General features: G+C 38.1%; 8 protein-coding genes across 8 annotated transcripts; 2 read left to right on the top strand and 6 right to left on the bottom strand.

Annotated features, from left to right (window-relative positions):
* Nucleotides 1-109: 109 nt before the first annotated feature.
* On the bottom strand, nucleotides 110-1139 carry GCK72_026001 (uncharacterized protein; the record flags this gene model as incomplete). The annotated part of the gene is made up of 6 exons (XM_053736606.1): nucleotides 110-127; nucleotides 179-420; nucleotides 470-671; nucleotides 721-820; nucleotides 865-962; nucleotides 1008-1139. 6 exons carry the CDS (start codon nucleotides 1137-1139, stop codon nucleotides 110-112), a joined length of 792 nt encoding a protein of 263 aa, XP_053580172.1.
* A 1306-nt stretch (nucleotides 1140-2445) lies between these two features.
* Nucleotides 2446-3851, top strand: GCK72_026002 (uncharacterized protein; the record flags this gene model as incomplete). The annotated part of the gene is made up of 4 exons (XM_003092984.2): nucleotides 2446-3084; nucleotides 3134-3285; nucleotides 3331-3562; nucleotides 3612-3851. 4 exons carry the CDS (start codon nucleotides 2446-2448, stop codon nucleotides 3849-3851), a joined length of 1263 nt encoding a protein of 420 aa, XP_003093032.2.
* A 476-nt stretch (nucleotides 3852-4327) lies between these two features.
* GCK72_026003 (uncharacterized protein) lies at nucleotides 4328-6015 on the bottom strand (the record flags this gene model as incomplete). Its single annotated transcript, XM_003092975.2, has 4 exons — nucleotides 4328-4549; nucleotides 4599-4809; nucleotides 5281-5432; nucleotides 5479-6015. The coding sequence occupies 4 exons, from the start codon at nucleotides 6013-6015 to the stop codon at nucleotides 4328-4330; spliced, it is 1122 nt and encodes a 373-aa protein (XP_003093023.2).
* A 351-nt stretch (nucleotides 6016-6366) lies between these two features.
* Nucleotides 6367-9021, bottom strand: GCK72_026004 (uncharacterized protein; the record flags this gene model as incomplete). The annotated part of the gene is made up of 5 exons (XM_003092985.2): nucleotides 6367-6693; nucleotides 6831-7833; nucleotides 8156-8245; nucleotides 8298-8410; nucleotides 8587-9021. The coding sequence occupies 5 exons, from the start codon at nucleotides 9019-9021 to the stop codon at nucleotides 6367-6369; spliced, it is 1968 nt and encodes a 655-aa protein (XP_003093033.2).
* A 6913-nt stretch (nucleotides 9022-15934) lies between these two features.
* GCK72_026005 (uncharacterized protein) lies at nucleotides 15935-20237 on the bottom strand (the record flags this gene model as incomplete). Its single annotated transcript, XM_053736607.1, has 4 exons — nucleotides 15935-16422; nucleotides 17081-17205; nucleotides 19196-19474; nucleotides 20065-20237. 4 exons carry the CDS (start codon nucleotides 20235-20237, stop codon nucleotides 15935-15937), a joined length of 1065 nt encoding a protein of 354 aa, XP_053580173.1.
* On the top strand, nucleotides 17058-17506 carry GCK72_026006 (uncharacterized protein; the record flags this gene model as incomplete). The annotated part of the gene is made up of 2 exons (XM_003092992.2): nucleotides 17058-17300; nucleotides 17357-17506. The coding sequence occupies 2 exons, from the start codon at nucleotides 17058-17060 to the stop codon at nucleotides 17504-17506; spliced, it is 393 nt and encodes a 130-aa protein (XP_003093040.1).
* Nucleotides 20238-21834: 1597 nt separating the features above from the next.
* Nucleotides 21835-22864, bottom strand: GCK72_026007 (uncharacterized protein; the record flags this gene model as incomplete). Its single annotated transcript, XM_003092990.2, has 4 exons — nucleotides 21835-22005; nucleotides 22058-22198; nucleotides 22637-22748; nucleotides 22842-22864. 4 exons carry the CDS (start codon nucleotides 22862-22864, stop codon nucleotides 21835-21837), a joined length of 447 nt encoding a protein of 148 aa, XP_003093038.2.
* A 954-nt stretch (nucleotides 22865-23818) lies between these two features.
* Nucleotides 23819-24876, bottom strand: GCK72_026008 (uncharacterized protein; the record flags this gene model as incomplete). The annotated part of the gene is made up of 3 exons (XM_003092979.1): nucleotides 23819-24626; nucleotides 24688-24771; nucleotides 24824-24876. 3 exons carry the CDS (start codon nucleotides 24874-24876, stop codon nucleotides 23819-23821), a joined length of 945 nt encoding a protein of 314 aa, XP_003093027.1.
* Nucleotides 24877-26109: the final 1233 nt, after the last annotated feature.

Here is a 26109-nt window from a genome sequence, read left to right on the forward strand (position 1 = left end):
ATCAATGGAGGTGCTCGAAGAAGGCTTTTGAACAAATGGTGTTCATCACTCTCTATCATTTGCTGTGCTCGTAAAATGTCAAGAGCATTTACCTTCCGCATACAATCCACTATCTTCTGAAAGTTTTCTGAAAAGCACTAAAACAAAACAATTATTATTTAAAAATTCAATAACTTACATTCACTCTCTTTGCAATCTCAATTGAGTTTGATTCTTTGTATTCTTGAAATCCATACATTTCAAATCCACTGAGCACAATGCATTTTTGAAATAACTTTTGCTCTGGATCTGCATAATCAGAGAATCCAAGTGCATTTACCAATTGTCCTCCTGAAGAATGTCCCATAAGTGTCACATCTTCTGGATTCCCACCAAAATTAGATATGTCGCCATGCACATAATGTAGAGATTGGATAACATCTGAAAACTACAATTTAAATAAATAATTTTTAACACGATTAGTTTTTACCATAAACCAACAAATTAGTTGGTAAACCTCCTTTTTCTCCAAGATAAAATTGCCCGAAAACTCCCAACCGATAAGCAGGTATTACAAAGACAATGCCGTTTTCTACATATCGTTCAAAAATGAACTTGTCCGGAAACATTGTGGCCGAGTCCAAGTTAAATGAGCCACCATGAATATATACAATTACAGGACATTTTTTAGTCTGTAATTAAAATATGAAACACCTGTTAACCTAACAATAATTGATTCACCAGACAGTCCTCGCTAGTAAAAATATTCATGTACAGGCAATCTTCGTCAATAAACTTCTGTGGTGTTGAACTAAATGATGAGTTACTCAAACATGCAGCACTGAAAAATTTGTACTTACGGAATCAATGACATAAAACTCATACCTGTATTTTGTTGCGTCCAGTATACCACCCCATGGATCCGGTTTCTCTGGAAGAGCAAACCTCAAGTCACCAAGTGGAGGTTTAACAAACGGAACACTCTGTGATTAGTACCATAACATAAGATTTTTCGACAAAATTATTACCTTGAAACTATACTTGGTATTATTCTTATTTGTATAGTCAGCACTTCCTCGTAGTTTTCCATAACTTGTGGTAACAGTTTTAAAACTGTGTGAATCAACAAAAAATAATGTAAGAAAAAAAGTTAGCCGCATAAAACGTTATATGGTAGTATAACAAATTGATAACATGACTGCGAGCACTCTAATGGATTGTGTTTGTTTACATTAAATATATATTTTACGTTTCGTTTCCTTAATCAAAGTGACCATACAAGAACATTGCTGATAAAATTTTCGTTTTGTGTGTTTGAGGTTTATGGATACACTTTGATGAAATACTATAATTAATCAGCCAGTTTCAAAGATTCAAAGTACAGACAACCTACAAAAACAGGAATAAAAAAATAAAGATGCTTATAGGAACAAACATGTCATACGATCACTCTCGTTTGACTCATAGGTAGTTTAGAAAATTTTGAATACAATGGTAACCAAATTTTTTACCCTTTTCTGCTCCGGAGCTCAAAAACAAGCTTGAAACATTTTGCACTCTTCCCACTTCCTTCCGGACTTTGATTTTTTCCCTCGACGTTCTGTTTTTTGTGAATGTATGCTTCGATTTTGAAAAACAGTGTCATCATTACAATACCGTCCAAACGATTGTAAACTTTGTGTAAAACAGTGAACATTTTGAGCTGTTGTTTTAAAATGACCATAACTTTCAAGGGAGTGTCAGTACAAAAAAATTGTCAACTACAAAAATGGAGTTCTAGCTTTGTCCTGTATAATCCATTAAAAATCTATTTGATGAGAACATCAGTATTACCATGACACTCTCTCAAAGTCAACCAATTTCAACTGAAAAAGCCTAAGTTTACTTTTTCCTTTTGGACGGTACTGTATGTGTCAAAAATGAATTTTTCATACTTTTTTAGTTTATAATGACCCTCTAGATTGCAGTCTATTAATAATCAGTTCTTTCCAGCCAAAATACTAACTGCCTTTTCAACATAGAAATTGGACATTGAATAGTTACTTTTCTGACAAAAATTTCTCAAAACGCTGTAGAGGGTCTGTACAGACTACAAAAACTTTGCGGGGCAGGAAAAGGCCAAAGATATTGTTACCATCACATTCAGACTGGTCGAAACTACCTATGTGTAAATTTTCAGCAATCTCTGAAACATTTGTCGAAAGTGGTTCTAAAGGGAGTGTTAGGCACTCATAACCTTCCTCCTCATTCAGTGCGCGTCATTTCTCTTCTAGGTGGTCCGCAGTGTGGCGTACTATTGGGTGTTTGCACACTATTTGGATTTCCTTAGCCCGCCTGAACCCTTCAAACCGTCGTATTGTTTTTTTTCCTTTTTTCTTCTTTTCAGAGTTTGCTTTGTTGTTTTTCGCCTTTCATGTTTCATAATACTAGGTATAAGATATACTTTTTTGTAGGTAAACGGCTGAAATGGACTCTCTATTCAATATTGGCGAAAAATGCATCTGCATTCACAATAGTATACGGTACAACGCGACTATCTCGAGTATCAATACGAAAGGTATCACTCACTTTTATAAAGTTCATTTCGCCGGGTTCAACAAGAGAACCAACATAGCTGTTGAAGTTGGCAAAGAGAATGGTATCCTCGAAAAAGGGACAATCGATAACACCAACGACTGCGGAGCTAGCTCACAAGACCCAGTTGCGAGACAGGATTCAAAAACTCGCAAGAGAAATGCTGACACGTTGAAGAATGAGAATGCGACAATTACGAATAATGAACAAGTTTATGCAGGAACGATGGCTACTACGGGAAGCAAGGAATCTGCGTTATCTGTTGAAAACAATAAGCAGATGACAATGATCGATACGAATTGTGGAGAGTCAATTGCAAAGAAAATTAGAGTTGAGGAAGGAAGAGAAAATCAAGGGGAAACTTACGATCGTTCTCTCGTTTCAGCGGTTTCATCGGATTTGCCGGATTCCCTGAACTTATTCCTCCCACTATCGCTAATTGAAATCTACACTAAAGATTATGACATGCTGAACGAGAAGCGAGGAGTTTGTGTCCAGTCTAAATCTTCTATCTACGATAAAAAATACGATGTAAGATAAAACAACCTAAATGATTACTTTTAATTTAACAATTTTTTAGTTGATTGAAAGTATCGATCATGTGTTGAATATGACAGTGTGCGACTTGAAAAATAAGAAGAGCGAATGTGATATGAAAGCAATCAAGTCTCATTACAACAATTTAAAGGATTTCATCAAAGAATTCTTTGAATATTTTGAGGTCATTGCTTGGTACGTACTCACATGGTGAATAAAAAAAACAAAACATTCTTTCAGGAGAGTCCTTTTGAACAAAGAAGAGCTTGAGTTTTGCCATCAGAAACTTCTGGAATTTTGCACTGAGAACCGTGTCAAGAAACCGGAATTCATTAATACCATCGATTACGAATATTACGGAAACCAGGGATTTCGAGTGGCGAGCCACTTTAATATGATTATACTTGTGCGTATGCTTGTTATATTTCCGTATGTACAGAAGGATTTTCCATTCTCCGGACGTTCTAAAAAAGTAAGTGTTGTCTAAAACTGCAATGTTTCATTGAAAATTTGGTTTTCAGATATACAAGAGCGGAATGCTCCGACTCATCCAATCCTTAGATCTCGCCGCACATTCTGTCCAGATGTGGGCTTCGTATGCTCCTGCAAAAACTTCTGAAAATCCCAGCTGGATCCCTGAAAAGTACGTGCAAGGTGCCGAGGAGCTGAAGGATTTGGAGATATTTGAGAAGAACAGGCTGTGGAAAGATGAGAATGGACAGCCGATCGACATTCAAACTCTGTCCGTTTTTACCTCCTAGTCTCTTTTTCGTCCGATGTATTCTGTCAAATACCGGTCTTTTGTTCCATTTTTCTCTAAAACTACAGTCTGCTTGATATATATTCCTACTTTTGCTGTTTTTTAATCATTGTAGATAATCTTTATTTGAATTCGGAACCATTTTGCCCGTATAACCAGATTTGACTAGTTTAGTAATCTAGTTGAAAGTTTATGTCTCTTTCCCACCATAATCAACGCTGATTTTTCACCTAATTTTTTGTTTGTAATATGAGTAATTGTATCACATTTCAAAAATATTGATATTTTTAGTTTTCGTAGCTCATTGAAATGTGTATTTCAGAATTTGAGCTTTATGTGAATTTAGATATAGAGCCAAAATAAATAACAAAATCTCCAGTCAAAATAAAGAATTTTAAAATAAATGAACAACGAAACTACTAACAAAGCACAAGTATCCAGACCCAGAAAATATAGTTACGTAATTTGAGCTATGAATTAAAGCGCATGGTGGTCGACACCTCCTAGGTTCTCCATAATCCTAGTTTTCTGGAACTCTTCGATGTCCGGCAGTTTGTATTGCCGACACTTTTCGAAGTACCCAGGTTTGTTATTCCGGAATGGTGGCTCAGTATCCAAATAGTCTCCACCTCCGACATAAAACTTGTTCAAGTTCAATTCCAAAAATATAAGAAAATCGCTTGCTGTATTCTCGAGTTCCTGCAAATTTTAAAATTGGTTTCAATTATATTTTCTCTATCTGACTTACTTTTGTGTTGTACCTATACGGTAAGACATTTTGAATGTCCGAGAAAACCGTAAGCAATCGGAGAAAGTGAATCACCCCGTAGTGGTCGGAATACTTGAATCCCACCCGATCCAATTGGGCGTAATCAACGTGAGGCAAATCCATATCCATTGCGAATTTGTGGTGGATTTTGTAGTCTTCAATTTCTTCTTTTCCATACAGCAAATGAAATCTGTAAAATAAAGAAAATAGTTGAGATTCAAATCATTTTTCGGCTGAAAATCGAAAATTTATATTAAATTTTTTTCGAAGCTCACAAATAATATATCGGCGGTAAATTAATATGCCGTTTACGATAAAGAAAAGGTCAAAATAGACCCGCCTATCGTGTTATCAAAAAAAGGTGGTATGCTGAAATAAGAACTCTACAGTATCCCTAAGATCCAAAAAAAAACCGTAAACCAATACCGAAAACAGAAAAGTTCCCTGTGTTTATTATCTGTGATAAAACCCATTTATTACAGTTTTATAGGTACACCAACGGTAGAAATCGTCATTTTCCCACGTTTGATATTCCACTATTTGCTTCTCTCTCACTCTTTCTCTCGTTTTTCCTCCCACAAGCGAACAGGAAAAGAAAGACAAACGTAAATACGTTTTTTGTGAACGATTTTTTGAATAGCTTCCCATATATGACACTTACGGGATGGCATGACCAAAGTATTGCATTAGTCTTTCCATTCGGTACTTTGTAAGCGAATGACGCGATTCCACCAATTCCACGTCAGCAGCAGTAGAAGAGGGATTCGTCTCTTCAGTCTCCTTCTTGACCTTCAGTCGGAGGTATTCGAAATACTGAAAAATAAACATATGAAACAAAACTACCGAAAAAACAACAAACCTGTTTCAAAACACGAGTCATCGGTACTTTGGCGGGAGCTGGACAATAGTAACCTGCCCGGAGCCATTTCACATCGTTGGTGACGATTTTTCCAAGTTGTGGTGGGAACATGATGCCTTGGTAGGGAGCTGGTGAAGGAGTTACGTCGGTTGGGAGTGGGAATGACGCAACTTCCTTCACTTGTGGGGTAATGACCTTCGCTTTGACGTTTGGATCCGATTTTTTGACTGGGCTAGGGATATTTGTCACCGGCGACCTCCGTTTGATAGTTTTATTCTCCTCGGTTTTTGGTGTGGCAGGTTCTGGTTTTTCTTGCACAATCTCTCCTTTCAGATAATTGTCAAGGGTTCCTTTAAACATTCTTCCTTCTTCTTGACCAACTGCGACGATATCATCAAACTTTTTGTTCCATCCCACATAATGGACTTTGTAGTGGTCCACTCCATTAAATTTCACGATTCTGGAGACGATTGCCAAATATGGAGCACCGTCGTATAGCATTACGAAGTTCTCTCCAACGGCAAACTGGGCGCTCATCTTTAGTACGGAAATCAACCTGCAAAATGCCAAAGTGTAAGAAATATAAAGATAAAAGGGTGAATCAATAAAATCCTTCAAACAAAGATTGGGCACCAGCGACCACGACTATTGAGTGCAAGAATGGCGAATATATGCATATGCCACGACCAGCTGCCGACCGCAGGAGTAGATAGCGCACAGTATTGAGAGGGTCACAAAACAATTATTTTTTCTTCCGAAACTATGACAAATGGTTTTATTGAATGAAATAAACAGCTATTGAGAAATTGAAAACACCTAGGGATATTTCTTCGTTGTTTCTTTTAGATCTTCAAAAATCAATAGTTGGCGGTGACGACTCGCATAAATTCAGGCAACAACATCGGCGGATGCTAGGAGCTCTTTCACGGCATCTGCGTCAGAAAGTGGTTTGGCAACTGGTGCGGAGTCGTGATCACGTCCTCCGTTGTTTTCTTGTGGCGTTACTTTGCGTAAAAGCTTGATGGTTGGGTCTCCGCGGACCTCGAACTTGGAAGAAACTTTTTCGTGGACGGTGGCATCGAACTTGATCTCGGATCCTTCGTCGCTTGGCTGAGTGCCGGCCTTAGCGTATTCTGTAGCAAGGGATTTGCAGTGGGCGCACGGGAACTCGACAGGAATGGATTCTTTTCCGTTGATCACTTTATCGACGTTGTCCTGTAAATATATCAATTGATTATTAAGAATATTTTGAAATATTTTGAAACGTTTAGTTTTTTGGGATTTTAGACATCCCAAAAGTATCACTGCAATCAATGTGTGCCCTGAAATATTAATTGAAAACAGAAACATACCTTATGTAAATCGCTTATAACCTCCTGAAGGTCCACCTTCTTTTCTTGTAGGTATTCAATAGACTCCTTCAACTCGTCGATTTCTCCATGAAGCTTTTCTTCAACCCCCAAAATCTCCAGACGTTCTTTATTCAATTTCTCGCAAATTGCCTTAATTCCCTTCGGATCTTCACACTTCGCACGGAGACCGAAAATAGTGTTCAGCATCATCTTATTCTGAATTTTTAGGTCCCGGCTCTCTTGAGTCGCCTCAAATCGTTTGACATTAACCTCTTTTAATGTTTTGTTATATTCCGCGACTTCTTCCTTCAGGAACTTGATTTCAGGCTTAAGAGTACAGTTGATTTCGCGAGTGAGTTTAATGATCGTCTCGGTTTTTTTAGCCAGTTGGAATTCGAGCGTGTTATCCTTGCCGTTATCGATGGAATCCAGGTGCAAAATCTGCTCTAACTCCTTGATTCTCTCATCCTTGAGATTCATTTGATACTTTATGTCCTCCAAACTACGCTCTGCTTTCTTTGCCTTCATCTCCAATTTCGCATAGTCTTCTGGTTTGGGCTTCAACTCTAACTCTCTGTTTTTGACTTCAAGATTCGCTATTTTCTTTTCCAATCGTTGTGTCCGATTGGATGAGATGTTTTCTAGTTGAGCGTAGTTCTTCTCCATCGACTCTAATTGAGCACTTTTCACAGATTCTGACTCTATCAGCGTTTTCAGTGTTTTACCCATTTCGAGCATTTCAAGAAATAAACCGTCGGCTCTCAATTTGCCGATCTCTTCATCTTTTGCCTTCTCTTTCTCCACACCTTCCTTTAATTGTGATTTCAGACTTTGATTCTCCTTGGTTAAATCAAGTATCAGCTTGCACATAACCTCATTTTCCACTGGGGTCGGTTTGAAAGATGCAGTGTAACTTTTATCAAAGTTCTTGTCTGGTTCTCCTAGTTTACACTCATCACTGGGAAACGGAGTCGATTGGATAATAGAGGAAGCCTGAATGCGTCTGAAAAGTATTAATGTTTTGTTTGAGTCAAAAATATGCATAGTTGTCAAGGCCCCGAAAATTGGCGCCAAATTCAAAAATTCATTTTTTTTTTCGAATTTTTGAATTTTTTTTTGCGAAAAAGTCAAATTTTCGACTATCACTCAGAATTAGAAGAAATTCTGAAAAAGCATCAAAAATGGTTACATTTTTGATGAAAAATTGAAAAAATTTCAAAAAAAAATTTGGGAAAAAAAGGATCCTTTTTTGAAGCCGGGCCTTAAAAATTTCCTACCGAGCCTTGGCGACTATGAAAATATGTGTATGCTCTACTCAGACTTACTGGTTAGAAGGAGAAGACTTTGGAACCTTTTGCAACGGGCGTTGGAAGGTCGGACTGACACTGATCTTTCTTTTTCGTAAGTCAGTCGTTCTGAAAAAATGAATCTTTAAAATAAGAACTTTTGTATTTTTCAAAAACCAACCTGTTATCCAACAGCTTCACATCTCCAGACCGCTTCGCATCTTTTGTCACATCTTCAGAAATAAGTGACGGGTAACTTTTTTCGTATCGGTGCGCATTAAACCAACCGAGGACCTGTAAAATAAATTGGATTTATTTAGATTGAATTTAGTGAAAAATACATGTTATTATTTGTTACAATCCTGAATTCTAAACATGTGGGAAAGCCGTGCCCTCCTTCAGAATATTCTATCATGTTTTCTAATCAGCTTTCAGTCTAAATTTAGCATTCTCTCACCAAAAACACTTACCTCGTCGGCACAAAGATCAATGTTATTCGCGATGGCTGTTGCTTCATCCAAGGTTGGATGAGGGTTTTTCACGAACGCTTCTTCCAACGTTTCAACTTGTAGCTCCGATAGATAATTAAAGAAATTTGGCTCCGTCGTGTCAAAGTAATCAGCAGGTTCGTCAACTAGATCTGCGATCCTTGACTCTTCCTCGGCCTCATCCAAGAGTGATTTCCATTTGGCGACGTCTGCAGCAGTAGAATTGGAGTATACAAATCGCACTATTGGGAACTTTGAGGTTGATTTGATTGTGTTGTCGGCGATCGCATTCTTGATAACATTCACAAGTCGTTCATCTTGTTCCGGCGTTTGTTTCATTCCACTACCATCCAAAATATACCAGAAGTTGACGCAGGCTTGGAGACTGTCAGAAAGTTGGTCAGCAGCAGACTTCATCTTTGGATGGATGTGGAGGAGCTGAAAAACATTTTTGATATAACAAGTACGCAGAATAGAGAAAATTTAGTAACATTTATTAAACAGGAAGACTTAATAAAATTTAGATAAAAGGGGGACTGGTTGGGGGACATGAGAGAAAGAGTAAACGTGAAAAACATTGATTGGAGGTCTTTCCACACCAACAACTGCATACTCTTATGAGGACGCACGGCCCCGGACGATGCGCAAGCAACAATACTGACGCATTTCTCGTGCAATTTTTCGCCAATGTTTTTCAAACTGCAGGTCTTAAATATAATAAAAATTTCAAACATCAGAAACTCGGAATTCGTAAGTTGTCATCACTCAAAATCTAGATAAGAGGCAATAAAATTGTTTTTGTACTCGTACTAACATTCTGGAAGTAGAAAAATCAAAACAGTGAAATTTTGTTGTTCGAAATTTAATGTTGAAAATTAATTTTTTTAAATGTACATTTAAGCGAATTTAGAACATTTAGTATGCTTTTCAGCTATCTAAAAATGTTATTGTCTTGTTTAAAGTGGTACATATCAGTATCAATTTTTTCCTCAAATTCTGTTGAACGTTTCGCGTCAAGAGGATTTAGAAATAGAAAAAGTTTACTTGAAATATGTTTATTGTAAGACTAAAAAAGGATAAAAGGGAGAAACTATAAACTCCCGAAGCCAAAGAGAAAGTGGGGCCTAAAATGGGTACCGAGTCGCTGCCGGTGACAAAACGCTGATCGACAATGTAAAAAAGGAAATTTAGATGACATTCGGCTGAAGCGGTCATTCTAATAAGTTTTACTATTATGGGACTAAATTATAACGAGTTTAGTAAGGAAAATTAACATAAAATCCATAGGAAAAAAAGGGGAAAAAGTGAGCAGTCTCCTCGCTCGTCGCCCACACAGCGGGTCTCGCAGCGACCGATGAAGAGAACCGCCCGCCACTGGAGAGACGCAGGCAGTAGAGTGTAGATTTACGGAGAACAAGACCAAGACGTGACGGTGAAGCGAAGGGAGGGCCAAACGAGTGAATCTGAAAGGGAGAAATTAAATTGTTATAACTGATTGTCTTCACAATATGAACATTTCATTGTATTTTACGTGTCCTTTGACTCGTCAGATTATTTTAGAGTGTATTATAATCTTTGTTCACATCAAGAGTGCTAGTTCAACTTGTGGAAACGATAGTTTCCACAACAGGGTAGGTGTTTTTTCAGTTTGTTTCAGGTCCCTGTGTATTTCAACCTAAAAGTATAACTCTTCTTCTAATCAACGTAGTCATGCCAGACGTAGTTGTTTGAATTTTTTTGGATAATTGACAATATTTCGTTGTCTAAGACCAACCGTAGTATGTATTTTCCAAAATATTACAATTGCTTGCTTTTTCAGATTAAAGGTTATTAAAATTAACACAGCATCCATGTGTGTCATGAAGTGGTGTCACTGATAACCATCAAAACTTCTCAAAACCTGATAACTCTATTTTTATTGCATTTCTCGCAAAAAAAATGGTGTAAATGGTTGAGATTTTCTCAGCACTTCATTTTAATTCCAACCCGGAACTTTTTTGAGTTGAGAATGTTTCAAAGCGCGCTTTTCCCACCTTTTTTCTCACACTTGCAAATTTATGCATTCACCAAGCTACGATGACTCAAAAAAGCAAAGATTGATAATTAAGAGTTTCTCATGAAATATTTATCAGGATGTGTGCAGAAGAGTGAGAAAAGCCTTTTTCATGAATAATTTATGCAAAGTTTTTGATTTTTGTACGTCTCTTTTCAACCAGAGAGCATCCCCGCATTGATGATGATTTATCGCCTACTTTGATTTATATGTTGGAATATGGAACCAAATAAAAATTCGTAATAGCCTGAAAGTGGGATGATGTGTTATTTAATTATGTAATTGCAAAAATCTGAGTTTTCAAAAACACAACCAAACTTTCAACGTGATGTTTCAAGTTTTTTTTTCAAAAAATATGTTTTGGCAACTCGTGTCGCAACATAAATTCTATGTATCAACCAAATCTACATTATGTAGTGTGTAAATGGTAACAAGCAACGTTTCGGAACGAAATATGTGCTGTTATGTATCAGCGACTGAAAGAATTAACGATATTCTTGAATAAACGCAGCTTCTGTCCAGTTTGGTCTGGCGACTAAGCTTGTCATGCGTAGCACACGCCTCCGAATAGGTCCGTTGCCTCCCACAGAAAGTGCACGTGACCTTGCACTTTTAGAATATAAAAGGGCAACGGCTTCTTCTGCTTCCATCTATTTTATGCTTTTTCGTTGTGACGAAGCTGGTTTTATTGATTTGGAGATGATCTCTGAGTCTATGAATGTTTCATATTTTAGCAGTCAAAACAAAATAAACAGACTACAAGTTTCTCGGTGTATCGTCCTTCACTCCATTCATTCAGTTTAAAATGAAACTTTTTCGACATTTTTCGGGAGTGCTGACCGGTTGCAACATGTTTCTGGTATGCTTTTTCTCAACGCAGTCCTCAACAACATTTTAGTGGTCTTAGACTATTTTCCTTTAAAAATCTATTTACATCGAACCTGGTATGCATGAATTTTATCATTTTTTGCGCTTTCTCATGTTTCACGGACTTTCATGCATCTCTCAAAAAAATGAAAAACAAAAGACAAAGATTAAAGACTCGGAATATTTTTTGCAATATTCAAGAAGTAGTGTGAGAAAGGCGCTTTATGGATAATTTATGTTAAATTGTTTGGCTTTTCCACTTTTTCTACTCAGCCAGAAACCGTTCACAAATCAAAGGTTATTCACTGACTCATTCGTGACTATCTGATATTGTTTGAAAATGATACTTGAAAACGTCACAGATTGCTGTGGTGGAACGTTTTGCATAACGAATTTTTTTGCATAACGAAATTGTATAACCATTCAAAACCTTACTTCTCAGTATTTCCAAGCTTGTGCTCATGACCTCACATTCCATTCGAAATCCTCTCTAAAATTCGATTCCCTAACACAATTTAGTTTTCTTCTGACCGTATTCCCAAACGGAAATCCGCTCCTTTCTGAAAAAGTTGAAGACGCATTCATGCGTGTCACAAAAGAAGCAAAGATTGAGGACTACGTGTTTCTTTTTCCTTTGAAACTTTCATCAGGAAGTGTTTGTGCACAAAAGAGTGAGAAAAACTCTCTTCCTGAAGAATTTTCGGAAAATGTTTCGGCTTTTTGTTCAACTTTTTTCCAACGGACAAGCATTCAGACATCAAGAATCATTTTTGAGAGATCCATCGTGTTTTTTGATTTGAAAATAAAATTGTTCCGAGGCAACCGACTAAGTGCTATGACAACGGTATTTTATCAGAATACGTCAGCCACTACACATCAACTAACTAAAAATGAATAATGGAGGAGTGAATTGCTCACCATATAATCAAGGAAACTTTTTTCATGTGTTAAAGTTAACAAGTCAATAAAAATGTCCATCAGCTCTACCCCCCTCCAGACCATTTCTTATCTTCAATGTTCATTTATTTTTAATCCCAACGAATTTTGTGTTGCCCTGATCAGATATTTCTTTGAAGGCATTCACAACCGGAACCCCGCTCCTCTCTCAAAAAGTTGAAAACGCATTCATGCGTGACACAAAAGAAAAGGATTGAGGACTCCGTGCTTCCTTTTCCTTTGAAGCATTCATCAGGAAGTGTTTGTGCACAAAAGAGTCAGAAAAATTCCCTTCCTGAATAATTTGCGCAACATTTTTCGGCTTTTTGTTTAATTTTTTTCCAAAGGAGAAGCATTCAGGCATCAATAATCATTTTTGAAAAGTCTATCGTCATGTTTTGCAATCTGAAATCTAAATTATTGCGAGACAACCAACTAATTACTATGAGGACAATATTTTATCAGAATACGTCAGCCACTACACATCAACTAACTAAAAATGAATAATGGAGGAGTGAATTGCTCACCGTATAATCAAGGAAACTTTTTTCATGTGTTAAAGTTAACAAGTCAATAATAATTTCCATCAACTCGACACCCCTCCAGATCATTTCTTATCTTCTATGTTCATTTAATCCCAACGAATTTATTGTTGCTCTGTTCAAATATTTCTTTGAAGGCATTCACAACAGGAACCCCGCTCCTTTCTCAAAAAGTTGAAGACGCATTCATGCGTGACACAAAAGAGAAAGATTGAGGACTCCGTGCTTCCTTTTCCTTTGAAACATTCATCAGGAATTGTTTGTGCGCAAAAGGGTGAGAAAATTCTCTTCCTGAATAATTTGCGCAAAATGTTTCAGCTCTTTGCTTAACCTTTTTTCCAACGGAGAAACATTCAGGCATCAGGAATCATTTCATGCATCAATCCATGAACTGGAGGCTCTGAATCTTGTTCGTAGATTGATCTGGGCCACAATGTCCACTGCGATTTGGCGAAGAACACCGTAAATGCCCATCATCTCAATGCTGGGACACTTTATTGAACATCTTAAACAAAAAGAAATTATGGAAAAGAGATTTGCCGACCATATAATAAAGGAAATTTATTTTACTTATTAAAATTAATTAGTCACTACAATTTCTATCAAGTCAACATCCGCAGTCCATCTCTTATCTTCTATGTATATTCGCTTAATCCCAACAAAAACTTTCATTCCTCTGTTTAGATATTTCTTTGTACGCATTCCCAGCCGGAACTCCGCTCCTTTCTAAAAAGTTAAAGACGCATTCATGCGTGACAAAAAAGAAGCAAAGATTGAGGACTCCGCGCTCTTTTCTTTTGAAACATTCATCAGGAAGTGTTTGTGCACAAAAGAGTGAGAAAAACTCTCTTCCTGAAGAATTTTCGGAAAATGTTTCGGCTTTTTGTTCAACTTTTTTCCAACTGAGAAACATTCAGGCATCAAGAATTATGTTCAAGAAACATTTATTTTACAATAAAAGCATGTTTTCGTTTTATTTTAAAAGCAAAAGTGGATAGAAAACATCAAAATGATAATCAAAGCAAACGATATTTTGAATTACGACTGAAGACAGCAATTGAATAAAACAAATAGTAAAGGTTAAGTACTGTCTTTTGAAATTTCGCCGCTGTCCTATGGGTCTTCTAGACGTTCTCTAGAATTTTGTCGACATCAGAACCATTCCAGTTGTCGTTTGACGAAGACTTCTCATTATCGTTGTCTGATTCTGCAGAGTCCACATCGCCTTGTTGTCTTCCAAGACGCATTCTAGATTCTGGAGCCGATGAAGTTTCGGAGTACTACTGACTTCCGATGAGTGATAGGATGAAGGGGTCCCGTGGTCACCTTTAGGAATATTTTCGAAGAATTGACGTAAAAATTCCGGCTCTATTCCAGTTTAGATGTCCTTTGAAAACTTGAACGTCCCAAAAAACACTTAGACGTCCCTTGAAACACTTAGACGTCCCTTGAAACATTTAAACGTCCTTTCGGTTCCGAATTATGTTCAAAAATGTTTAAACGTCCCGAAAAACATTTAGACGTCCCAAAATACGTTTAGACGTCCCATAAAATTTTGAGACGTCCCTTGAAGTCCGAAAATTTGGTTTTAAATACTTAGACGTCCCAAAAAACATTCAGACGTCCCAAAAAACATTTAAATGTCCCAAAAAAAGTTTAGACGTCCCTTCAACACTAAAAGTCACTGGAAGTGTTCAAAGGACGTCTAAATATTTTTTGGGACGTTCAAATGTTTTTTGGGACGTCTAAACGTTTTTTGGGACGTCTAAACGTTTTTTGGGACGTCTAAATATTCACAACGATGTTTTGGGATTTCAAGGGACGTCTAAACATTTTATGGAACGTTTAAACGTTTTTTGGGACGTCTAAACTTTTGAAAGGACGTTTTAAAAAAATTAGAGTTTGAAAGGACGTTTAAGTGTTTCAAGGGACGTCTAAGTGTTTTAAGGGACGTTTAAGTGTTTTTTGGGACGTTTGAGTTTTTAAAGGACATCTAAACTGGAATAGAGCCAAAATTCCATATCGGGATTTGGAACCACTTCTTTTTCTTTCGCTTTATGTCGTGCTGGCAGGTTATCCTCGCTGTTAGCTTCATAAGAATCGTGTTGCATGCCAAGAAGCCTTCTGGATTCTGGAGCCTCACGAACACCATTATCGTCTTCATCGGAACTCGGAGGGCGTCCAAGGAGTCTTCTGGATTCTGGAGTCTCGACGAAAGCATTGTCGTCATCATCTGAATCACTCGAGTCTTCTGAAGATTCCTCATCTTCGATATCTGATTCTTCAGAATCCACATTGCCTGGTTGTCTTCCAAGACGTCTTCTGGATTCTGGAGCCTCAGCAGCACCATTATCGTCAGAATTGTTGAATTTAGGAGATGGAGTTCGTGAGACTTCTGGAGCCTTTTCAACAGCGTCATCTGAACTTTGGCTCGGTTGTCTTCCAAGAAGTCGTCTGGATTTTTCCTTCATAACAACCAGGATGCTCCTCCGGCGGTAAAATCGAAGAAAAACCGGTTTTTTTCAACCGGTGAAAATCGTTTCTTCAATCGGTTAATTTCAACCGGTTTTTCAAAAACAAAAACCGATTTAAAACCGAACAAAAATCGGAAGAATTTTTATAGAAAATTTGAACAAAATGAGAAATCATTAATTTTAACATAAAATCTAAATTGAGAGCAGTGCAAAATATGATAGAAACGTGACAAACTACTGTAGAATTTGAACTTTAAGAAAAAACCGATGAAAATCGGTAAAAATCGGTAAAAATCGAAGAATAATCGGTTTTTTAACCGGTTTCTAAAGCGATGAAAACCGAAATCGAACGGTTTTTTTTCAAAACAAAATCGAAGAAAATCGATTTCTTCCGATTTTTCCCCGGAAAAAAATCGATTTATTTTTCTAAAAACCGACGAATATTTCAACCGATTTTCTTACCAATAACCGATTGAAATCGGTTGTGAAGTATCGGTGGAGCACCCTGATAACAACATCATCCATAGATCCTGGAGATGGAGTTCGCATTGCTTCTGGACCGTCTTCGCCTTCAGAATCTGTTGAGTGTCTTCTGGATTCTGAATACTCCATACCAACATCATCGTTAGAACTGTTAGATCGTGAACATGCATGGCTTTAGATGCTCCTGGACCGTCGATGGCTTCTTCTGAACTTTCGCTCGGTGGTCTTCCGAGAAGTCTTCTGGATTCTGGAGCTTCAACGACAGCGTTGTCGTCACCTGAATCATTCGAATCTTCTAAAGATTCCTTTTCGTCGATGTCTGATTCTGCAGAATCCACATTGCGTGGTTGTCTTCTAAGAAGTCGTATGGATTTTGGAGCCTCAGCAACACCATTATCGTCAGAATTGTTTGATTCAGGAGATGGAGTTCGTGAGACTTCAGGAGCCTCCTCAACAGCGTCATCTGAAAGACCAAAACTCTGTCTGAGTCAGAATAACCGGAATCAGAATCGTAGGAGGAATCCACAATGATCGGATCTGTCCAAATTAGAACTGGTACTAATCAGAACTAAAATATATAGAATTTTTGATTCGAAATGACGATTCCTCTATTCTTGCTCAGTTCTGATCTGGGCGGTGCCGATCTGGTCGATTCTTATTCGGGGATTCTGATTTGAACAGAATTTTAGTTCGCTCCTGTTCTGATTTATTTTGTCCCCATTAGCACTATTTCCATACTCCAGCGCTAGATTTTCTTCATAGTTTAACAATGTCCTTCATATCCAATCGATAATGACATATCTCTGCATAACGTTCCTAATTCCGATTTCGTGTTCATCATCTAAACTGATAAATACCCATTTTCTTATTTACAGTCATTTTATAAGTACAATGAAGTTTTTGAGCGATTTCTGATCTCTAATTGTTCCTTGAAGTTGCCAAAACGGGGCGTGTCGAAAACCAAGGGTAAGGGTTCGAGCAAGAGAGGCGGAGCCGTATAAAAGCGCTCTCTCGAACAAAAAATTCAGACCCCTTCACTCAGTTCTCTACCTCAGTCCTATACCTCATCCGACCGACTAAAACTGGTGTCCCTTAATCATGAAAGCTTCAAAACTCCTCACCGTTCTTTTCGTCTTCTGCAACGTTGCTCTGCCCGTATATTCTTTGTCGTGCTACAGAGTATCCTCGATTGAAAATGGCATTGTCGAGAACAAGAGCATGTGTACCGCCTACTATGAAACTGTCTCTGGAGAAGCCGCGTTTGGAGGAGCAAACGTAACCCCTGCTTTTCGTCAAAAAGCCAAGTTCAATTTCGACTTGGAGGAGGATTGTCAACTTCAAGTATGTTGAACTTTTCGAAACAATATTTTCAATATTCCCAATTGAACAACTTCCAGAGAGTCAAACTCATCGATGGCTCCGGTTACACCGGCATTTGGGCGTGTTTCTGTGCAACTCCGATGTGCAATTATCCTTTCTCGTATGCGGAGTTTGCATCCCGCGGCCACACCCTGCGCCCGGTCCCACTTCCGATTGAATCGCAATGAGAATTCCATTGACGTCCCTCCTTTAGTCTGATTTCATAGATTGCTACATTATATAAAGATAATTCCTCCTATTAGCATTTTTCTTTTGTTTTTTCTTATTAGTATTTTAAAAAGCAGAATAAATTTTGTTAACAATCCAGTGTTTGGATAAAGTCACATTTCATATGGAACAGAAGTAGCTGCTTGGAGTTTGCAGACGCGCTATGCGAGCGCCTGAGAAAGTTACAGAAATTTACATCAACGGTTAGAAATTTCAAAAAGTTTGAACTGAACTCTGTCATCTTGGTGAGAAAAAAATGTGTTTGGCAGGCAGTAACTTTATATGTAGAGTTTGCCCTTTGGATAAAAAAAAACAAAACTGATAACTTGTTTTCATCTACACACCCTATTCATGTGAACGGCATAAGTAAATCACTTACATTGTGATGTGCTTTCGAAAATTGTCAGTTTCAAAAGAAAACAAATATTACAATTTTTGGACTTCGCTGTGTCCACGATTTCGATTTCTTGGTTGCTTCTAGTATCTTGCAAGAAATGAGGGGCTCTCTCCGTTCATAGAATGGGTAGTATCAACGATTTTCAACGATATTTTGAGCTAAATTTATTTTTGAAGACGTGAAAATGGTCTGTATGTACATCATTAGGATCTCATAATGACTAGAATATAACTAAACAATAAGATTTATCATGATTTAATTAGGGAAGAGGAATATACAGTAGCAGCCACTAAAGTATGAACAGTTATTGTTTTCAGTGCAAAATAGCCAAGTTAAACTACTTTAAACAGGAGTAAGAACTCTATTACAGGGTTGAATAGTTACTTTACTATGTAGACTAAACCTATAACTCCATTTTTGTAGTTGACAACTTTTTTGCAGCGTGCGTTCCTAGTCAGATATCTGTTGTGGGAAGCGTCCTACGAAAAAGCTGTTCGAAAGAAATTCAAAATTCCTCACAGTATCTACGTGGAAATCTCAGCGAGAGAATTCTACTAATGGAAAAACAGGAAAAAACTGGAGAAACAAATTTTGGAAAAACGGGAACAAAAGCAGGAGGAACAGGAGTGAAACGAGAAAACGGGAGCATTGAACTGTCACGTTAGTGTCTGACAGGAACAAAATATAATAATAATCAGGGCGCGATGTTAATAACAATTTTATTCATGAAACATAAAATTCGATTATATGTATACAAGTTTTCAGATGATTAAAGGTGTGGTCCATTAATAATTTTTCCTGGAAAACATGATTAGAACTGAAAATTCAAAAAACATTCCAGGAACTTTAAGCTGAGTGGTCAGTCAATCGGTGTGTTCTGAAACACACAGAGCGATTTAACTGACTGCCTAGCTTTAACAGTCTCAAGGATAAACTTACGTGCTCGGTCAGCGTTTCAGAAACTTCAGACATGAGATAGGGAATGAAATAATAGCAGTAAAAAGTCAAAATGTCCATAACGGTAGTAATTACGGCAATCAGTGTGACAACACAATGATGAAGCTCTAAAGTTGCTCTCCCTTCTAAAAGCGGTGTCTACGAAGACTTCCCTAGTGAGGTTCACGATTTTTTCTCAAGTGAATAGGGATAGACGTTTTCCGTTCACTAAAGATGGAACAACAAAGACTGTCTAACGGGCCGGTGACTCATATCGTGGATTGCAACTACCCGCTTATCGGATTCCTCTTCTAACCTTTTGTTTTGGACACGCCGTTGTTGCGAAATCGCCCAATAATGGACGGAGCCGTCTTCGTGTGCAATTGCTGGAAGGAGTAGCACCTCAATCAGATCATTTTCCAATATACATCCATTTTCTGTCCTCCATGTTGAATTATGGCATGACAGAATCGATTGAAACACATACGATCGGTCTTCCAAAACAAGCTCGTCCACTGCAAAATGATGAATTTGAACTTGCATACATGATGTGGCACAACTCACCTCTTTCAAATCTTCATGATGTCTCTCGTTTCTGCACGCATTCAACTATTGTTTCTGTATCCTACTGTGACAAGTGCAGTAGCATGGCCGATGAGAAGAAAGCCGATATTCCACCTTCATCTCATTTTATTTGATTCATTTTGTTGTTTTTTCATGAATCTATATTTTCTCCGTTTATTGAGTTTCCTTTGTTGTAGCAATGAATTGATGATCCAATAGACTAACACGATCCTCTACTATCACCAGTTAATCCATATGTAATTGATAATCTGCACACATTGCAACCCGACGTGGAATGAGTAGCCATGATAGGTTAATGTTCCGGAAAACCCAGTCGGGAGTCTTGATTGTCGCTATTTGAGTGATTATATCTAGATGCCGGCTCATCTGTGCGAGTTTCTGAAACAAAAACCATGTACTTCAACAGAAAACGCTGAGTTGATAGCTAACCTTACCTTTGTTTTGATCAATCTGCATTTGAAGGACTAACATCCGAAACCAATACAAAACATCTGAAGATAGAAATCCCGAACCTAAATATTGATTGATTTTCTTCTAATTATTGTTTCTTTCAGCCTCAATTACTGACAATTACGCTTTTTAGTCGTCTATAACACTTACAATTTGAATTGGCAGGTTTCTTCAGTGATGTCGACATCTGAATTGGGCAAGTAGATACTGAAGATAGTCATCGTCAGCTGGTTGTTCATCATGGGTGCCACGTTCCAGGAGATGTTGTTGCACCAGTCAGTTGCATGCACCCAACAAATCGATTCTCCGTTCACGTAGATCATATCTCCGGCTTTTTGTGTGAATTGATGCTTGAAATCCTTCCTCAAGTAGGTTCGTCCAATATCGGCCAGAACGATCCTTTCAAGTAGTCGATTCCATATTTCTCACACAATCTTTCCATTTCTCCCTAATAATCGTAGGGAACGTCAAACCATTCACAATCGCTGGGACCAATGTTGATGATTACAGCTGTCATGTGATTTCTATCTCAATGGGCTGGAGTCCGGCAGCCTGGAGCCTTTATGAACAGCTGGACAGTGTTCAATCCAGGAATCTAGTGACCAAGGTAAGAAAGCGTATTGGAACTACAAAGTAGGCAACAGAAAGCGGGGAGTTATGAGAGTTAGTTTCTGGAAAACTAGGGCGTTTTTAATTTTAAAAGTCGTGTATAGGTCAACTCACATTCATTTGCGTCAGTTTCTATAACATCTTCAGATGAAAATAGTGAAAGGTCGGGACGAAGACATCCACCACGAATGCAGGCGACAGTGCAGTTATCCAAGTAGCGTTAAAGTTCCAGACTTCCCGCTACTTTTCTGTTGTCAATAGTGAGAATTTAAGGCTTGAGAAGAAGCGGCTATCTCTTATTCCCCTCGAACGCGGTTTTTACGTCTTCCTCAATACGAATCACATTCTTCGGCTTTTTATGGAGGTACTAGCTCAGAGTAGTAATTGAAAACTGGTTGGTAGGTGTTGTTAAGGATAGCCCGTTTCGAAACCATCAGCATAATTTTCTGAGCGCTCATATCCAGTGAGACGTAGAGCTCTGGGAGCAATCTGAAGCTATCCGGTAGGTTTTGGAAGGCAACTCATGGGATGAAGACGTATGGGTAGAATCGTGGAGACTCGAGGAGATGTCCGTGGTCAATGAAACATTCGCAGAAGTTTTCTGAAATAACAACATTTGTATGTATGTATGTTTTCTAGTGTAGTTTTCTCCATCGCCTGTTTTTTCAATGCCTACGATTAGGTTTTTTTTTTGCAAAAGAAGTGAGAAGAAGAAAACGGAAAACCCGTAATTAGGGTCATTCCACCGATTCAATCTTCTGAGATTTACGCCGAGGAACAGCTTCCATATGATCTTTCTCTCTTTTTTCTTTCCCTTTTTTTCTTCTTCTATTTCACTATTGAATTGAATAAGACCAGTAGGCCATAGAAAAGCAGGGCAAGCCAATGTATTTCTGTCCTCGTTTTGATAAGATCGCTATCACAGAAAGTACATGTGACGGTTTCCCCCTCTCACTTCGTTTCATAGCAAATATATTTTCACAAAAAAATGAATACTGTAACGTGCCATTCTTACTTTCTTTCTCATCAAGCTTACCTTTTCTCAATCAACACATTTTACTGGCCCCACGCCTCTTCTGGTACAATGCCCCAATCGAACACCAAGTATCTGCATTCTGCTCTTGCTTGTCAATGGAGTGACCGTAACTGACAAATGCCTCATGTGCCTGTGTATAAAAATGAATTAGTTTTATAAGGGGTTTTGAGATAAAACACTAACCACATGTCCATTAGTGACGTCTTGTTCTCCGTAGACACGTCCCAGATAGAATTATTTCTAACCATCTCTTGAATCAATCCCGTCAGCATGACTCAATTAATCCTGCACTTTTTCAGATACTCATCTCGGTTCTCCTCATCTTCATGAGTTTGGCAAAACGAGATCCATCCATGTTGACGATGACAAGCTGTCGTCAGTTTGAGCATAAGATCCGAGATAGCTGCCTCGAAATTGTTTTCATGATTTGTTTGATCGTTCTCAATCTGGAAGTGAATATGAATTTGATTTTACCATTTACCAGGAGTCACCGCCTACATCTTTCAAAAATACATTGTACTCCTCCTTGGCGGTTTCAAATTCATTGTAGTTACCGTGGCTCAACGCATTGTTGTACTTTATGATGAGTTGCGGCATGAACTTTGTCTCTCCAAGGTCATTGAGAGCAAGATTGAACATCTGTAACAATAAATGATAAATATTTATTGCGAGAGTTGTTAGATTTCGGTAGTTGTGTCAATTTTAGCTTTTTCCTAATACAGCCTCCAAACAAATACTAACTAGATATTGCAGGTAGAATCGCGTCTACATGTACGGGAAAGTATCAAAAAGTCAGTTCCGAGCACAGAGTCAAATATTAGGATTTCCAGTAGCCGTGTCTTGTTTCAACTCAGAATAAGCCGAATTTTGATGCTGAAAACTGAAAATGTCAGATAACTGTCTTTTTCCTGATTCGGCCTGTTCCGACCCGGTTAAAATTTTCAAGTTGGCTCGGGCTGGCTCACGACAGGTTTGACCTCTATTAGGCCCATTTAAGTATTTTTTACCGGAATTTTAAAGATAATTCTTCTTTTTCTACTTTTCTCTCTTTGAAAACTCTTCATCTGTTAAGCCTACATTCAAACATCTCTGGTAGTCTTCAATCTCCATGTAGCACATCCCAAGTCGACACATCCCCAGTGAGCATGTCCTGTTGGCTGTTGGAGTGAACATCATCCGCATCAGAGGCCTGAAAAACGGCAAATTAACCGATTTAGTCCAGTTTTTATATTTTTTGTCGCAATTACTGGAAAGTGAGCTTTATTTGTCTTAAAGAACTTACAATTTGAATCGACTGGTCTCCATAACGTCGTTGATACCAGATTGCAGAAGTAGACCGGTTTCTGATGTCTGAAACACACATATTTCTTGATTTCGACCAAGTTTCAATCTTTTTCCGTTTCAATCACTAGAGAATAAGCCTTTTTTCACCAGAAAACTTACAGTTTAAATCGACTGTCCTCCTCAATAATGTCAACGTTAGAATAGCGCTGTTCCTAGTGCAAAAACTCCGGGAAATTCTCTTCTCTTCGCCAAAAACCTGCAAAAAATAAATAACAATGAAGGAAAATGGACACATAATGGAGAAAATTAGTGAGAGATTTTTTGAATCAGTTTTTCTGGAAAAAATTTATGAAAAACGGGCTTTTATAAGCAAAAACCAATAAAAAGTCGACAAACTGTACACCGTCAAGAGAAGAAAATGGCACGCGCACGCGTAGGGTACGCGTAGCGGTCGGTGGCCGGGGAAGGGAAAACCAAGAGTTGTGTAGTCTTCTCGGACAAGTGAATTAATTATTTTTTCACGTCTAAAGCTTTTCTCATCGCGTAAACAGATAATCAGAACAAATTTTTGGGTAAAAGTGTTGAAAAATAAGACTATGGTGCAATATCTGTTGATATTTTACATTGATTTCTGAATAATCTCTTTTTACAGGTATATAATGGAAGTTTCGCGTCTACGAGAAGAATTAAAGATGTCTTTACTTGACAGAAGAATGAAATATTGGAAAAACAGATGCTGAGTATGTATTTCAGTAAAAACTTTATATTTTCAATTGAAAACCGTCGGCATTTATTATGAAAATTTTGAAAGTTTTGAGCATAAAATAGTTAAAACATGTATAAAATATTTGTTGAGTGGTCATTTCATTGGAATTTCTTTAGTCTCGAATGCAAAAATAAAATAGAAATGCAACAATTCGACAAAAAACTCAGAATAACTTGGTGTTTCCAAAAATGATAATACGGACGTTCTGCTCATTCCGAATCCGGCCCATTGTCATCCCGTTCCGGTTGTCGGTGAAGTGCTCCATCGACTTTAATGGCTGGTGGTGATTGACGACGTTCCGGTGTCGTTGGAGTACTACTAACTTCAGATGAGTGATAGGATGAAGGCGTGCCGGGGTCATCGTTGTCGCCTTCTGGAATATTTTTGAAGAATTCACGTAAAAATTCCATATCGGGAACTGGAACCACTTCTTCTTCTTCTTCAGCTCCCTTTTCATCCTCTTCGTGTCGTGGTGGCGGAGATTGCGAAGACCCTGGAGACTTCTCACTGTTGTTATCTGATTCTTCATCACGACGTTTTGTTCCTCCAGAATCCGCACCGACGTCATCCCGCTCCGGTTGTCTGTAAACAGCTCCATCGACTTCAATGGCTGGTGGAGCTTGAGGACGTTCTGGTGTCGTCGGAGTACTACTGATTTCCGAGGAGTGATAGGATGAAGGTGTGCCGGGGTCATCGTCGTCGCCTTCAGGAATGTTTTCGAAGAATTCACGTAGTAGTTCCGAATCGGGAAGTGGAACCACTTCTTTTTCTTCCTCTTCGTGTCGCTTAGGCGGTTCATTGTCGCTGCCCACTTTATCAGAACTTGGGGGTCGTCCAAGAAGTCTTCTAGATGCAGGAGACTCCACAACATCGTTATCGTCAGAATCATTGGATTCCGAAGAAGGGGATCGCTCTGCTTCGAGCGCTTCAGGTGCCTCGTGTGTTCCTGCTTCTGGGGCGGCGACATCGCTTTTTGAAGACATCGCACTGTCGTTGTCTGATTCTGCGGATTTGTCTCTGGAAAGTTATAATGTTATGTTAAAGTTTAGAAATTTGTATTGGCTCTACTCAGACTTACTGGTTAGCAGGATAAGACTTCGCAGCCTTTTTTGACGGAAATTGATTGCTCACACTGGATTTTCTCTTTCGAGTATCAGAGTTTCTAAAAAAGATATCTTTAAAATATGAGCTTTTGTATTTTTTAAAAATCCAACCTGTGGAGGTTCTCTTCCAAACTTTTGGCACCAGTCTTTCCGTTTGAATGCATGATGAGCAGGAAAACTGAAAACCGGGTTTGATTTAACAAGTATCCAAAATAGAAAAAAGTTTAGTAACAGGTATAACATAGGAAGACTGAATAAAACATGTGCTATAAAAGAGTCTGGTTGGCGGTACAGGAGAGAGTGACACCGACAAGACATACATATGGGAATATTGGAGGTCTGAACACATAGACAACCACATACTATAAATTCACGGTCTGATTCCGGAGGGTGTTGGTCTGTCACATTGGTTACAAAAAATGTGATTGCCACGTTGTAACTAAAGAGAGAGTGCCCTTACGAAAAAAAGTTGTCAAACTAACGAATACCACCTTCTATACTTGTTAACGGCTTAGGTAAATTAGTTGCATTCTGACGTGCTTTCGAAAATTGTAAGTTACAAGAGAAAACAAAAATAACATTTTTTGGTCGACGATGTGTCTGGGATTTTGACTTTATAATTGGTTCTAGTTCGCTTAAAGCAGTCATAAATTTGAACATGTGTGTCTGCTAAACAGTTATTTTTTGTTTTACTCAGTATCGATAAAACTTCAGACTTGTTATTTAATAAGGGAATGAGAATATACAGTAGCAGCCACTGAAGGGTCAACAACCTCTGTTTTCAGTGCAAAATAGCCAAGTTTAACAACTTCAAACTGTAGTACAAAGTTTATTACGAGATTGATATGTGTAGTAGTCTAAGCCTATAACTCCATTTTTGTAGTTGACAACTTTTTTGCAGGGTGCATTCCTAATCATATATTTATTGTAGAAACCGTTCTAAAAAAATGTAAACTACGAATATAGAGTTTTAGGCAAAAACAGGAGGAGCAACAGAACAGGAGCAAAACAAGAAAACGGGAGCATTAAACAGGTATATTAGTGTCAGACAGTAACAGAATACAATAATTACTCAGGCCGCGATGTTAATAACAATTTTATTCATGAAACATAACATTTGGTTATATGTATACAAGTATTCAGATGATTAAACGTATGGTTCCTATCCTTAAAAATATGATTAGAACTGAAAATTCAAAAAACATTCCAGGAACTATAAGCTGAGTGGTCAGTCAATCGGTGTGTTCTGAAACACACATAGCGATAAAACTGACCGCCTAGCTTTAATAGTCTCTAGGATAAACTTACGTGTTCGGTCAGAGTTTGAGAACGCTCTGACATGAAATATAGAATAAAAGAATTACAGTAAAGTCGGAATGACCCAAACGAAAGGGATC

The sequence above is a fragment of the Caenorhabditis remanei genome, chromosome X (genome assembly GCF_010183535.1).
Source record: "Caenorhabditis remanei strain PX506 chromosome X, whole genome shotgun sequence".
Taxonomy (NCBI): Eukaryota; Metazoa; Nematoda; class Chromadorea; order Rhabditida; family Rhabditidae; genus Caenorhabditis; species Caenorhabditis remanei.